Source organism: Contarinia nasturtii, unplaced genomic scaffold, assembly GCF_009176525.2.
Source record: "Contarinia nasturtii isolate CC-2019 unplaced genomic scaffold, AAFC_CNas_1.1 Cnas_scaffold_285, whole genome shotgun sequence".
NCBI classification, from domain to species: Eukaryota; Metazoa; Arthropoda; class Insecta; order Diptera; family Cecidomyiidae; genus Contarinia; species Contarinia nasturtii.
The window spans coordinates 6,150,120-6,167,126 of NW_022197640.1; the positions used below are offsets into that span (position 1 = coordinate 6,150,120).

The 17,007-nt window shown below is 32.6% G+C and overlaps 1 protein-coding gene across 4 annotated transcripts in view; it reads right to left on the bottom strand.

Annotated features, from left to right (window-relative positions):
• LOC116337525 (fasciclin-1) overlaps positions 1-17,007 on the bottom strand; it is a 96,069-nt gene that overhangs the window by 10,405 nt on the left and 68,657 nt on the right. For 2 of the 4 annotated variants that reach the window (XM_031762163.1, XM_031762164.1), the window contains exons 6-14: positions 16,873-16,969; positions 16,387-16,564; positions 16,103-16,263; positions 12,425-12,433; positions 8,702-8,710; positions 3,731-3,882; positions 2,968-3,058; positions 2,447-2,670; positions 1,849-2,011 (exon numbers count right to left, since the gene is read on the bottom strand). In XM_031762163.1, the coding sequence (XP_031618023.1) occupies positions 1,849-2,011; positions 2,447-2,670; positions 2,968-3,058; positions 3,731-3,882; positions 8,702-8,710; positions 12,425-12,433; positions 16,103-16,263; positions 16,387-16,564; positions 16,873-16,969 (1,084 nt within the window). The remainder of the gene's footprint in view (positions 1-1,848; positions 2,012-2,446; positions 2,671-2,967; positions 3,059-3,730; positions 3,883-8,701; positions 8,711-12,424; positions 12,434-16,102; positions 16,264-16,386; positions 16,565-16,872; positions 16,970-17,007) is intronic. The other 2 variants (XM_031762165.1, XM_031762166.1) reach the window with 2 other exon arrangements.

A 17,007-nucleotide genomic window follows, 5' to 3' on the forward strand; every position in this document is an offset into this window, starting at 1 on the left:
GAGCAAACGAAACACTTCGTTCAATTCACATGTTCAAAACTCACGGTGGAATTAGCCAAATTGCCCAAGGAAGAACTCCGGATGGTAATTGGTTTACTTACCGGGCACGCCAGGGTCAATTCTCATATGAGAAATCTAAATCTCAGAGACGACCCGGACTGTAGACTGTGTGGTGGAGAAGGGGAAACCACTGCCCACCTCATAGATAGATGTCCAATGTTGGATACCATACGGGCTGACTTCACGGGCTGGAGATCCTACCCTTTGATTCATGCACCGAGTGTATTCAAATTGGTAACGTTTTTCAAACGGGCATGCGATGACAATCCATGCCTTAGAAACATTTTTGGATAAAAGACTATTCTCGTGTATTCAATACACACACGGGCGTCTTGCAATAAGTTATGAAACTTGAGCAACGAGTAACTATATTTGAATTTACTGTTTAAATAGGACACTCCCCGTTTTAATCCAATAATCCAATAATCCATACTTGAAATTACTTGAAATGTATGTAGAGACTTTTGATTTTAAATCGAAACGTTACATGCATACGGTTTGTTCCCGCATTGCTTTTGTTTTGATTTCATTTTGTTTTCCTGTTTGCTCAACAAAATTGTATTGCATTATGTTGTTTCAAGCATTAAAATTGATTCGATATCTCGAATTGAATTAATTGTTCAACCTCACGATAATGAAGTGAAAACACAAAAGATAACACAGATAAAGTCATATTTCCGATATATTATTTACAATCTGGTAAACAGTTATATGCTTCGATGCCAAAACAAATTCCACAGCAACATCATATTCTGATTTGATCGCTCAACATCAAACGTAACGCCATCTTTTTCTTTTAACCATAACACATCAAGTACATTTTAACGTGCCATATTTGTTCAGAACGGGATGAAATCGTTGCATTCGCTTCAACTTTGTTTAACTAAGAACTGTCAAAAAAGTAGAAAGTGTGCATTTCTGCAAGACTTTTTTCACCTTTTTTTAAAAAAAAAAGTCACCGAAAAAGTAAGTTTGTAAAATTTTAAATGCATCTACGTTATTTTGTTCAGATTTATAAATTAAAATGTAACTGATATAATAAAATTGTTTATATACGCTTATTGACAAGTACAAAACTTTTGGCTATGAACTGATATCAAGAGAAGTTGATGTTTTTATCATATTTGCATCCGGAATGTTATTGAAAACTATTTGTGTGTATTGATTTTTCTCTGGCAGCATTTTTAAAAATGAATTTTGTCATTAAAGTAAACACCGTCGTAACATATTCCTTTTGATGAATTCGACAAATTTCATTTTGCATAAAGGATCATTTTTGTTCTTTTATTTTTTAATATTAACTGTAAGATGTAGAATTCTCATAAAATGAAATATTAATAAATGGTAAAATCAATATCTCTGTATTCTTCGTAACGATCCGAGACAAATATATTTATATATATATTTCGCGTAGTTTGTTTTACTTGCATTGCATAAAGTTCCCGTTGGGAATTCCCAGGACTTTCATAATATTAAATAACTTCATCGATGAATGCATTATTGAAAACTTTTCTCTACCTGCTTTTTGTCGTTTTATTTTTTGCTTTTATTTTTCACAAAAATTCTCACGCTGCTTCACTATACAGCTCTTGTTCTGGGCTCTCTTTTCCGCTTAAACATGAGTTATTTATGAAAATAAACTAAATATTATGAACGCGCGCGCGCGCGTGTCTCAGGTAAATGAATCACACGAAACGAAATCAATCATACTGGTATTTAGAAAATGCAATTCTTTTTTTTTCGTGTACAGAAAAAGTGCGATAGAGTTTTATAGAATTTTCCACTTACATGATAATAGAACTCTGGCATAAATAGCTTTTTATGCGTTGATGGGAATTCGATTTCGGTTTGTTGCCATGCCCAGTCTCTGGGTACGAAATAGGTAAATCGTCGTTTCGTGTCATTCAACTGCGAATTAAAGTCTGCATTTCGGCCCATGATGTATGTTGAACTGCAATCGGAGAAATAAAAAAATAGAAATATAAGCGAATGTATCGAAAGTGGATCGTCGCTATCCGGTTTATATTTTTTTTTTCATTGGATTTTCATTTCAATCATTGTGAATAAAAATAAAATGAGCATAAAAATCACATTTCATCTATTTTTTCGTTGTATTTTGATTCCGAATCTCCGAATCAAATTCGTAACTGCCTGTAAAATAAAATAATATCATTGGCGCTCACTCAACTACATCTATTATTCTCGTTCTCTCAGGCAATCTGTTTTTTTTTTTTGCTAAAATTTGGGAAATTTCTGCGAAAAAAAAATTGTTGATTCCTGTTCGCAAGGAACGGAAGCTATATCAAGCTCATACACAATTGTCGTACAAACGTTTTAAATAACATCATTTTATGAGACAGATAGACACGGAGCTCTTAATACTCACTTCAACATTGGATCGGTGCGAAGTTTATCGTATACTGTAGCAAATGGAACTCCTAAAACTCGATCGATAATGTGTACATAACCATTCATCTGTGCAATATCAGCTTGAATTAGTGTCGCATTTACGCCAGCACCTTCGACTGTGACGGTTTGATTGCCCTCACGATTCGTAATAACGTTGAAATATAAATTTCGTCGATCCACTGCAGTCGGAACTTGGAGAATCTGTTATATACACATATGCACACACACACAAAAAAAAGAGAAAATTATAAAGAAGAAATGGAAAATCTTTGAGCATAACATTGAAATAGGAAAAAAAAACTCCGAATCGAATCAAATCTTGATTTCGATGCAAATATAACTATAATCGAATATATTCTGATCGTATGTATCAACGATAAGACAGGAAAAATCTAATTGCTGAATTGCGTTCTATACGATTCCATTTTGAATTCTTCAACATTCAATGAGCTATTTGATATTTACAAAAATATTCATATGTGTAAATAATTCACTTACGCTTTGAAGATTTCCCTGACGAATACGTTCGGTATTCAAGCGGTCGCGGACAAGATGCAAGTTAAGAATATCTCGCATTCGGTTTCGGTCTCTACAATAGTTCCAAGATAGAAGAGGGAAAAAATGAATAAATAACAAGAATTGCAAATTTAATAGACACCAAATTGGTGTAGATTTCAAATTAAATATAAGACATTTTTCAAACACTCAAACCACCATGGTTTTGCATGTGTGTAAAATAAAACGAGGCTATTGAATCGTTTTACCGTATATCATATGTATATTTTAATTTTAAAGCTCTTGGCAAAAGCCAAAAATTATCAAATCAACATTTATCGATTTGCGCAGACACACGCACACACACATGCTCATTCACGTATATTTGAATTTGATGAGCAGATTAATTTCAATAAAACATTGTGTAAATATGAATGCCCGCATTTCACCGCCAAATATTCGTCGATGGGTTGATGATTTTTGTTGCGGATGATTTAGTCAGTACGTTGTTGAATTTTGAATATATTTCAAAGGCACTGTAAAGCATCCAAAAAGCTGAAATGTTTAAGCTCTATACCTCATCAGATAACAATACGTGTATGAGAAAGCAGAAGATGGTGCTGCACAGCTTCAATAAAAATGACACGGAATGGTTGTTCTCCATGTGTGTGTGTGTTTGTCGGCATAATTGAGTATGCTAAAGAAATTCAGCCATTCGGTTGTTTAGTCTTTAAAATTTTATGGCATAATGAATAATACAACTTACCTAATGATATTCTGTACCATTGGATCGCTCCAAGCTTCGTTGCTTGGTGCGAATAGTGTAATTTCTTTCATTGAATTGACTGTTTGCATGAATTCACCGCCAACATCCATAATTACTTCATAGAATTTGAAAAGCGGACCGTCTTCCTTTTCCTTCGAGTGCGCAATCATTTTTGAGCATCGAGTAATTGTGTTGTATTTTTACGTTCCCGTTGAGATTTTGTGTTGTCATGAATATCAATGAATCAGCCACATCAAAACGGTGGATCGGTTGTTGTTATAAAAGAGGGAACAGGAAATGTGCAATAAAAACAAAACAATTAAATTTTCGACAAAAATTGATGAATTTTTTTTTGTTTCTTTTCCACATTCACATTGATTTTATGTAGAATAACATTTAAAATTGAATTGAGATAAGTGTAAAAAGTTCTTCGTCATGAAAATGCAGTTTTTTTTTCTGGCGTTGAAACATAAAAGCGAACATTAAAACCAATTGAAAGCGTTTTACTAAAAATTAATTGGACAGAGATGTAAATTCAATAAACATTTCATTAAATAAATAAATAGATTTAATTTTCATTGAAATCTTCTGCATTAATTTTTGGCGGTTTTTTTGTTTTTATTTTATTGAATGTAACTATAAAATTGAATGCCAACCACATTCATAGTTAAAAGTTGATCGAAATCGGTTCGAATTGATGAAAAACTTTTTGTTTTGTTTTGTTTTTTTTTTTTTTTTTGGCTCATCGCCAAGCATAAATAATTAAAATTTCGACCAATACCAATTTATAATGGATTGCAGATACATTTACATCTCTGAGTATGACGGTGAAAATGTTCACAAATCAATGTCTATATGAACGAATTGTGCAATGAATGAGAGAGAAAGAGAGAGTATGACGACACCAATCGACGGCATCATCAAATTAATTTTCTAATTGATTTTATTCAATGACACGAATTATTCTCCACAATTTCAATGCTACGTGAAATGGCAGCCGATGGAAAAGTTTTTTTTATGAACGGACAGAAAAGGCAAACGAGCGTATGCACCGAGACATATATCCTATAAGCATTATACCCAAACAAAACAAGGCAATATGAAGAGCAAATGAAATGAATGAGTATGTGTAATTGAGACTTTTGTTCGTGTATGAGTGCAAAATATGGTATAAATCTACTCCATGGAACTATGTGCATTCGCAATGAAGATGAGAATTGGTCTGATTGACGAAATGTGTGTTTGTGATCAGACGATGAAATGCTCATTTGAAGCACCACCTTTTTTTCATTCTAATCAAGCGGCTGCAAAGGCCATCCAAGTGAACATAATACATTCAAATTTAATCAGTGCGTTTGTTCACACCAACGAAAATGCGCCCATCAAATAGCGAACTTATTGATTGGTATAACGGCCGAAAAAATGTCTTTTTCTCATGTTTGAATTGCATTCAAGAGTAAATAGCATTTCTTTTGCTCGCGCCTTCATTCAACAAAATAATTGCCGAACATGGGGGATGCAGGGAAGTTGAAACAACATCTTGATGATGAAACTTTGATAATAAGTACGACAGAAATAGAAAATGCGAAAAATATAAATGTAATATTTATAGACGTTTGTTTTAAAAGACGTGGAGTGAGAATCTGGGATTTGAATAATTGTGCTAACAAAGGGGGAACGCGTTAGTTTCCATTGTTTTCTGTTTATATGTGTGTATCAAGGTTCGTTTTTTAAAAGTCGTTTCGAATGGTTCTCATGACGATGACAACAAAAAAAAAAACCATTCAAATATTTGTGAATATGTTTAACTTTTGCATTTTGTTGCCAGGAAATTGTTTAGATTTTTCAAATTGGTGGAAAAGTTTGTTTGTTTCAATCACCAAACTTCTTTAAAACGATTTCTTAATGGAATGCCTGGGACATTGTGCCAAATATCTATAAGCATATATAAGAGTGTAAAAATTTACGGATTTTCTCCAAAAATTTAGTATAAGTGTTGGTGATGTGCAAGAAAAACGAAAATGATGATGATAACATTTGAATGAAGAAATTTTAATATTTTTTTATTGAGCATCATATTTCGGACTTTCTCTAGTTGCCATCTATTCATTGACTTTATTTTCGGCTTATGCCCACGTTTTGAAATCTATAACCGGTTCAAAGTGGTCGTTAAAATTGATTAAAAAAAAAGAAATGAAAATATTGCGCAGAATTTTCACCCGAAATTTTGTGAACGGTGTAAATGTTCGTCAATTCATTCAAGACACATTTTGTTCTTACTCATATTCAAAGTACTAGTTATTTTCATTGTATGCGGAAAAAACTTGTCATCAAATACAAACTCATACTTAAGGTAAATATATTCTAGAGAGAGACCATATTGAAAGCAGCAATAAATATAATCAGCAGAAACCAATATATACACAAAATGAAGATAAACCAATTTATTGAACTACAGAACACATCAATCAACAATTCGATTTCTGAGAGTATATTAGAAAATTTGCATGAATTTAATTGTCTTCGTTTCAATAAATGTGCAAATACAAATGAACTACATTGCAGAGGAAAACCTTTCATTCAAGTCTTGAGTAAAGAAAGATTGAAAGAGAGAGAGAGAGAGAGAAAGAGAAGGAGAGACATTGAAGACATACGCGTTAAATTTCCTTAAACAATCGAAATACCTCGAATGATTATAACTAAGAACAATCTCACTTTGGTGGTGCCAAAATGCATGCTGTTAATCAGCTATAGGTGGCTTTAACTATTTTGTCAAGGAAATTACAATGCAACACCAACTCCAATTCAAAAACAATTTACCTATTTATACAAATTCATTCAAATATATACAATTCAGCCGGTGAATGTTTGCCACAAAGATTTCATCTTAATATTGTATACATATTGCCGTTTTTTGCATTTACTCGAAAGGTTTTCTTGAAAATTCCATTGAAGTGCACAAAAACTCAGACTTGAAACATGCACAAAGTTCAAAAAACAAAACCATATGCAATGTGTACGTAATAACCACAACTCAGATGTGAAACGAGTGTTTAATAGAAAACCAATAGAACATTTTGTCGCCTATGAAATTTCAAAACTGTTTGTTCTATAACAATCAACATCATTCACTCACAACATTTGACGAGAACATGGTCTACATACATCTTTTTTTCTTAACATCACATTTTTTTTTATTTGCAGTTCCTGCTCGTAAAAGTTGTGAAAAACACAAAATGCATCGAACTCATCGCTTTGCTCAATTTTCATAAAATAGTTTCCAATTGACTTATGATGGAATTTGTATGATGTCATTCAAATTGACACACATGTCATACAGTGTAACATTGAATACAATAGTACCTTATTATCTTACATCAACTCTCTCACTCTCTTACACACCACATTCATCGTTTACAACTCGATTTCTAACTAAATTGAAACTACTTTTGTGCTTTTATCTACACTTGTTAACTTTCATTCAATGTGTGTTGCATCCATTTGGTGACAGAAAATTAAGCATTTACTACAATTGGAGATTTTCCTGTTCCTCCGCGAATATATTGTACGATTGAATTCAATAAGCCTATCGGAAATGATCAGTTTTCTATTATGTGCAGACGAACAATGTGTATCGATGGGAGAGAAAATGAAACGTGAATGATTCAATTGAAATCATTTTCGAGATTTTCATGGTGGCAGATATTTGTTTTTGAAAATGTGACAAACATAAAATCTCTGTAACACAGTTGACATCATTAATATGTATGGGTTCGTTTTTTTTCTTCTCCCTTTCATTAGCTCAGCACTACATTATTAAATGGGTGCAAAGATTCATTAAAAATAACAGCTGCACTACCAATTTATTAGCAAAAGTTTCAAAAGTCATAAATTCCAGGCAACATAGTGATGGAGTTCGAAAGCAAGAGACGAAAGCCAAGCAACCGCTACACTTTTAAAATTCAGTCATAAAAAGGCACGACACTGGTATAGGTGTGTGTATATGTGTATTTTCGTGAGAGAGATAGAGAGAGAGACGGGCTCAATATGAATTGCAAAATGCTTGAATTTGTAATGCAAAACATACAATCTACAGTAGAAACGATATGGAAGAAGATATTTAAAATATGATTTTATGCATTCAGTATGCACTAATTGAGTACTAAAAAGGTGGACAGGTGGAAAATTGGCCAGGTGAAAATGAGAGAAAATTATGTGAATGAAAACCGAGTGTAAATAAATGATGAAACCATTTATGGATGTGTGTGTATGTGTGTGTGTGTGTATAAGTTTAACTAAGCTGATTTTTATTTGTACGAAAATTTTCGATTCACATGAAATGTGTTATAGAATTTTGAAGCAAAAATTGTGATGGCTGTAAATTATGATGGTTTGCGATCGGCATAATTCGGCACCGTGAAATTTTTGGCATATCTTGTTCATTTGAGGTTGTTTAGTTGCAATTTTAAATAAATCCAATGGAAATTACGAGAGTGAAACACATTCGAAATTATATGAGCATACGTAAAATGAAAAAAAAAATAACGACACAATCTCGACACATTTACGGCCAACGTAAAATGAATTGCGTGTCCGAATCGAGGTGGTTATGTGTGTGAATTTATGAATGTGTATATGTGTTTGGGTGGTTTTCATTTTTTTTCGGCTAAATTCTGGTGATTTTTTTATGCTGAAAATGCGTCCGTTTCATTGTGAGACTTAAATAAATTCAGGAAATGTATGCCTTTGATATTCTACGAATTCAAGTGATTTGATTTTTTTTTTCAAAATAATTTGGATATGTTGCGAGTCAACTAGATTTTACATGGTCTACGCAAAATAAATAGTAAAACATGTGAATTTGCGTTGTTTTTGGCGCTCTTTTTTTAAATTTTGAATATAAAAATGAAATGGCATATGGTTTTTTGTAATTAAAACTTTTAAAAATATAAAAGACTGTTTAGTACTTACATTGACGATCTTATAAAATTTTGTCAATGGTTTTTTTTAAAATATCGAAGTCAAGAGCGACGCATTATTGAGATAATATTTACATTCATCGGCATTTGCATATATTCCACGAAGTAGTATTCATAAGCGATATTACGTCGGTTAATATAGTTTCAATTAATTTATACACATAAATGCGTAATTTAATGGCAAATGCATGAGCATGTTGAGCGATAATGATTACGAAACTCATGTAAAACAATTAAATGCCGTTTCATTTGTTTGAAATTTCGAAAAGTTAAATCATTTTTGTTTGTGTTGGTTTGAATTTTATAAAAAGATGTGTCAACGATTTTTTAAACACATTTAAAGCGTTGAATGTATGTTGTTGATCGCGTGTGTGCACCATTGCAGTTTTGTCGGTTGGTATGTGGTAGTTTTCCATAATAATTTTTCCGAATAAATGTTTCGGTATAATAATTATGAATATTAATTTTATCGATCATGTTTACATGTCGGCAATTTACGGGTAAAGAGGGCAAATAAAAGTGAAAAAAAAGAAGAAGAGAGAGAATAACAGAGGTTAATCAATATTTTCCATCTCTACAGATTGCGTTTTTGTCGCATGAACTGCATTTGAATTGTACTGTTTTTTTTTATTCAAATGATTTTTGCTTTATTTTAACAACACACTAATTGGTCGTTTACTGTGGCAATGTGCAGGAAAAATTCAGGCAAAAGTGCACTACATTTTGGTGAATGGAATATAAAATTAGAGGTTTGAACGAAGGAAATCGTGCCAAATATACGATAAACAAATGGGAATTGTATCGATTTTCGACACTATCTCGTTCGCAGCAATGTTGAAACACAAAAGAAAAAAACTTTAAGCAAAACTGAATTGTGTGTATTTATTATTCCATATTTTGTTCAAACACAATGTTTGCATACGTGGTGATGATGGCAAACACAAGTGCATTGTATACGATTTTTTTCTCTTTTCATAAAAATTTAACAATGGGTCAATAATTTAGAGTTCGTTGCTTGGTCGAAATAATGAATTTATTATGATTCTTTTTTTTATCGTTTTCATTATGTTGAGTACCATGGTACTGGATATTGCACTTTGCCCATCATAGAATTATAGCAGCCACTTTACATTGCCGATATGGTGATTTGGGATTTTATCGATTGAATGATCTTTAACCCCCCACCATCTCCACTGAATGGGTGTTCCAACATTTTTTTTTTATTCATTTGGCATATAACATAGAATTTACCAAAGTTTTCAAATTCATTATGCTAAAATATCGAATTTACATATGCTCCAGAATTAAAATTGTGTTATTATTCTCAACGAAATTCAGCTCAATCAATTTATTGTTCAAAAGCAATTAATTTTTTTTTCTTTTCATGCGGAACTAATTACAGTAATTAATTTTTGCATTAAAACGAATCAATTTCAATAAATAATAAATCAAATGAATTTTACTTGTGATTTTACTTAATTTTCTGTGTTTTTGGTTTTGTGTTTTGTCTCCTTTTCGTTACGTTGTGGAATATCAACAGTGCATCGTTGCACAAGTTTTACCAATTCCACAAAATGAATGCCATCAAGCTTATAAGAATATTTGAAGAGTTACAATGTAAAAGGAAATCCATCGGGAGCATTTGGAACAATGAACAACATTGGAACAAGTAAGTAGCAACTTTGTAACATTCACTTGAAATATTCAAACGATAGAGCATCTTCTTCATTTCGTATTCATTGAATTTTTAATGTGTACGGTTTCTGTTTAGTTCAGACGTTTGTGTTTTGTTTCAACTATCACTTCAACCAATAATCTTAATGCAAGTTTCACCGATTTTCAAAGGACAAAGATAATAAGAATAAACGATTGAATGATCAAAATGACATCTGTCAATAGAATCGTTTTTTTTTTTCTTCCTTAATGGCAACATTAATAAAATTCAACATAGCGCTGAACACTTTGTTTTGGTTTGACAAAAGGTAGGATTTAAAAACTAAAATAATAATAGTAAAATATGAAGGCATGCAAAAAAAAGGTAAAATCTTACCCCACACACTAATAAGGGGAACAAATAGTGCAATACAAAAGAAAAAATTAGAGTAAAAACTAATTTGTTTGTGGCAAGAATCAGATCATACATTCGAAAATCGAAACGGCAAAAAATCCATGACGACGAAAATTTACTATACAAATAAAAATGTGTGCGTGATTTTCCGTTTTCAAATTATTTTCGATGATGTTATGTATTTTCGTTTGCTGCATTTCCACTAAAGCAATAATGTTGCAAACATTCGAAGAAGAAATGACAAAAACACTGGAGTTTAACATTTAAATTAAGTAAGTTTCAGCTGTAATTGCATCGAGAACAAAATAAAAATGGTTCGCACGAAATACATATCTCATTGCAAAAGGTCCATGGATAATTACCGAAAATATTTGGTGCTCTTTATTTCATACGAATAATAACATTGAGAAGCAATGCCTTGGTTCAGCGGCGATTTTCTTAAAATTTCAGTTTAGCAAACAATTGTCTGAAGAAATATGCGCCAAATTGGCGAAAACTATATGGTATGCAGAAATATAGACATTAAAGGCCGGTGGCGCCAGTTGGCCATCCAAAATCACTTGAATAATTTATTGTTATTCTTTTGAATATTGAGTTTTAGTTTCAGACATTTCGATGCCACTTACTGTAGAAAGAGCGACGATTTCGAGAAAGGCCATACAACAGCACATAATATGGTCGTCGACGTTTAACCATCGTCCGATATACATTTCGACTAGCTCGCTCTCCAAAGAAATACACACATCTATGCACGTTGAGGTATGCAAAAATAGAGCGAATATAAAACCGCATTCTCTCACACTGGCACTTGCACCAGCAATTGCCGTTTAGTGTTTTAGCAATGGTGTTTTTGTCGAATGGCATCATTGTTGTTGTTGGTGGCGGTACTGTTGCTGCTTCTTCTGCCATTTCCCGACACGATACGGTTTTAAAATTCATTGCAGCAACACAGTTGCAATTTATATGAAGACGACATTTTCTTGGCAATATGCACCATATGACGATGCTCATCGTCTCATGGACAAAACGCTCAAAATGCTTTAATAAATGGTTTTTAATTTCTTCGTAATGTCATTTACAATACGCAAAAATTAAGCTCTCAGAGCGAATGAGAAATAAAAATGAAAATCATTCTTCGCCAAATCAGACATCCTTTATTCGCCTTCCGACAAAATATAAATGACATGAAATTCTTGCTTGGAATCACTTCATTTTTTGCCACGATTGAATTTATTCATTAAAATATCACATCGACACGATGATGAAAAGAAATAATTCATGATAAATATTTTGTATGACTAAAAAAAAACATGTCCATCTGATTCAAGCCAAATTAATGCAGGTATTACACTGCGAACTTTTAATCGAAAATGTAGAACAACTACATAGAGAATAAAAAAAACTATGAAGCAACATAACGAAACAAACTGAAATTGACATCAAATGTAAAATAAAAGCTGTGGAAAGTACAAGTTAAAAATACAATAAAATTGACAGAACAAAAAAAAAAAGTACACGAAAAGTAAAAGGAAACGCTTTTAAAAAACGGTGCAACAAAATAGGAAAGACACAAAAAGCATACAAAAAATAGAAAAGAGACGAATAACAAAAACGAAATAAGAATAAGTTCATAAATTATTTCATTACCTTGAACGACTGTTTACATGAATGCACAATGAGTTGTACAAATATTTTAAATTGGATTTTAAAATTTGTCGCATTGTTTGTTTTAGCGAGAAAATGATAGAGAGTAATTAATTTGATTGATTTACATTTTCGAAGCATCATCCGTAACCGTACATAAGAAAAATAAAAAAATAAATAAATAAACAAATGATTTTGTCACAAATTCTTATAATTATCTTAAGATTAAAAGTATTATGTTTGTGTTTTTCCTCGGTACTGCGCTTATTAATTTTGTGAACATATTGTCGATCGAGCTGGGGTGTGTGTAATAAAACGACGCAAAAATGACGAAACATTTATAAATGTTGTTTTGTAGAAGAAGAGAAGAAAAAAAATGTAGATGAAAGGTGTTTCGATCCAGTTGTTGAACCACTCAGGTAGTAATTGATAGTATTTTCATGGTACAGATGAGTAGTTTTCGCATGAGTGAAATCGATGTTATAACAATGTTATTGTATGACATTTTGAATGAAATATTTGTTTTAAAAAAAATGAATTCATCGAGTACTACATATCACAAACGAAAGATTCTAAGTGATTTATTGATGTGTGCATTATAATCAACCAAAATTGTTAAATATCATAAATTATATATGGAAATTGAAATAATAATTGCATCAAAACAGTATGGTATTATGCACTGAGATACTAACGATCATGGTGCAATATTTGATTTTATTCGCTTCCGACAGATTTCTCATTCTATGCCAATTTTACTTCATTTGTGAATGTTATTAAGGTGCACTCTAATACACAAAGTGACACATAATTCAAATGATAAAATTTTAATTGAAAATTAACCGAAAAAAATATATTTTTTTTATTATAAACAACAACTATATATTAGATCAATAGCTTTCATACATCTAACGCGTTGCTGACTCTCTCAAGACAATCTAAATTGTGTGCTTTATTACAGGAGCAATTCATCTGAGCTTCAACTGGCCAATACATATGCTCTTGTTTTCTTTTGGTCTGAATCAATAATTGGGATTGGGAAAGGATTGTTTTTAAAGGAACCATCATTACAAAGTAAACATTTAAAATGAACCATACATGGGCACAGGGTAAAAAAACATGTGCCCATGTATGAAACGGATAAAAAAATGAATTCAAGAGGACAAAAAATCATTGAATCTTGTTAGCGATTAAAATCATAATGTTAATAAAACAAAAAATATGCAAAGTAGTAAACTTTGATTGTAAACGAATGGGATTATCTGAGCGCGAATCGGGAAAAAAACAGCTCCACGCATTTAAACCACTTTGGTTATTGCAACATGCTAATAAGCGCAAGTAGCAAAAAAAAACACCAACCAGTGAATTAAACCTTTTCTGGAATTATTCTGTTGTCGCTGTACGCATCGCCACATATATTAAACTCCTTTTCTAGTGGTATAGATAGATAAACGAAACGTGATAGCAATCGCCGACAGGGTCAAACCAAACAATTTTTAATCAATTTGCATGCCGAGGTTTTACAAAACCAACTTTAGTTGATACGTTTTGATTGTAAAGCCAGGTGTAAATGAAACACACGCATGCTATTTTGGCATTTTTTTAATGACTGCATGAAAAATAATCTTTAAGCCGATGTATTCTGTGTAGTCAGCGACAGCGGGCAGCAATATAAGCGAATAAATCAAATGTGAAAAGAAACGTGCCATTTTGCGAAAGCGCAAGCAAGACAATGTTTGGTCATGGATATTTCTTTTTTTCGGTCGGTAAAGAGAGAGAAGAGAGGAGATTAGAGGCTCCGAGGTAGCTTTCATCGAGTGTTTTGCTGCCGTTGTTGCATCATTAATGCGCTTCTTGTAACTGTATACAAACTGACTCATCATCACGTTTTAACGAACGGACATGAAACGAACATCAATCATTCCATTCAGATTTTTCCGTTGAAAATTGAAAATAATGCTTCGTTATTATCCGTTCAGGTGAAGAATAACGACATTAACTTCCGTAAAATGGCCATAGCGGCCACAACCATTCGAACAAGCAACCAATTGAATCGTCCCATTCGGTGTGAAAATCGGTTTTTGTGGCAACTCATCCATTGTCCGCCGTTATCGTTACCTTTCTACACACACACACACAATCACATACACGCGACGGGCTTGTGATAGTCAGAAACAAAACGTGATTTCAAAATATTTATCTTTTCATGAATATTCTTTCCATAACATGATTCTTCGAATTATTACAAATATTTTTGCTACATTAGCAAATGTGAGCCAAGCTTTTTGCGATCATAATGCGTTCATTTAGCTATGAAAAAACGTATATGTGCTAGAAAAATGAAAGCATAAGATGACGTTGATCTTCATCATTTTTGGTCAAACGAAATTTTCAAAAACTCATTTAGAATGAAAAAAATTGTATGGGATTTTGTTACGACCAAAAAAAATGTCCGCAACCGAGAATGCAAGACATTGACATCGACCGACAATTCTTCTAACCGATGCGATTTAAATTAATTTAAATGAGAAATGGAAAATACTTGTTCATTTTGAACGAGAGGAAAGATGTGAGGAGTAAAGTTAAATCACATTGACTATAAATAGTAGAATTGATGTAGCAAAATGCGCACAAAAATTTAACAATCTAATACGAGAAATTCAATTAAATTGACATAGTGTTTTTCATTCTCTTCTTTTGCCCCGAATAGGTGCGTCATTTGTATATGCACACGTATGTACGTGTGTACGTGTGTCGGTTTTTCTTAATCAAGCACGACAAAATTATGTCGCTTTCTCGCTTGCTATTCAACCAACAATCGATGTGTGTGTAAGAGAGATAGAGAGAAAGAATGAAAGAGAACGAGCGTGCTAATGGTGACAATACTGGAAATACTATATATGTGTAACATGTTCGAGGGTTTCAATTAATGTGTTCATTTACATTTTTCGTTTGTGATAGAATTTAATTAAAAAATCTTTAGCGTTCAGAAAAAGAGTGTCCCGCTGTTCGAGCATCACTTAAAATTGGATATTCATGCACATTTGTTTCTTTCTTCTTCGCACATTTCTATATTCGTTGTGTCGTCAGACTTTGTCTCAGTTTCACATCATCAGATGTGTTTGGTGATGACGTTTATAGTTTCTATAAAGAAATGAACTCGTTCGTTCTCCATTTCACCCATATTTCTCATTTTCACGTGAAAACTTTTGAAGGTAGCTGCACTCATGCCATGCGACAATCATTTTTTCTTCTTCTCTCGTGCATTTTGTGAACATAACTAGTTGGCATGAGATAAAAGAACCAAACACCTGTGCTCCAACTTCAACTCCGACCATAATGTTATTTGTTTAGTTTTAGAGCCTGTACAATTTGATACCCATACCGATTCTCTCTGTCGCATTTTCATTTACCCCATTTTAAGTAATGATTTTCTTTTCGTTCCATTTTTATCTTACTTTCACAACGAATTTTTCCCAACTCAAGACAATAAACAACGGAAGCAGAAACACGAAAAAAAAAAAAATAATATACATCGTATATTCGAACAAATAAGCGGAAAAAAAGATGGTGAAAGGGGGGCGAGGGTTGTGGCCAGAGGAAAAACACGTAAAAAGATTTAATTTGTTAAATCAAAAACGAGATCAAGATAACGGGAGTAAAAAAGAACATGAACCATACCTCAAGGAATTGCTTGACAGTTGTGTCAACAACCATTAACGGACGATGAATTAAATGAACGACGCCATTTTTCACGGGTATATTTGCTCGTACGATTTCAGCTAATACTACACCTGTTGAGTGCTTTGAGTCTCCAACAACCGTATTTGATTTCACATAAGCTGCAATTCAAAATGAAGAGTAAATACGGATTAAATGAGTTCATAAATTCATATTCAACCATATATGCTTGGATAAATTATGACATGCGAATGCGAGTGAGTGAATGTGTAAATGAAACTTACTTTTCATATTTTTTCCTTCGCCCTGAGTAAAGAACGTAACGGTTACTTTGATATTATCTTCGAAAGCAAGTGTTTCAAATGGTTGTTCGATGGGTGCTGATTTAGTGAACACAACACGGTTTGGAATGATATGTCCATCAATTACTTTCTTATCAATGAGATCTGGGCGTGGATGAGGCTTAAATGATAAAAGAGAAAGAGCAGAAATATTATTTATGATATTTTAAAGCAACGGAACAGACAGTTCACTGCGTTTAATGTATGATGCGATTATATCTGATGTGTTCAAACCGCAAACTTAAATACGAATCCTATTTATTTCTATATAATAATTCAAGTGGACACAATGATCGAATCGTATTTTCAGCAGCCGAATGGGAATTAAAAGTTCGTAGGTAAGCAAATAAATCGGATATATAAATCGCATTCTAAACATATAACAGATTATTACAGATTTTTTGTCATGTGCGAAAAGTTCGTGCTCACCTTAAAGCCTTCTTCTACTGGAATGAAGAAAGTAAAACCACCGTTCGCTTGATAAACTACCTCTTTAGTATTGGCAATTACTCGTTGACGATAAGACCTGTGAAATAGATTGACGAAAAAAAGAATGAACACCCA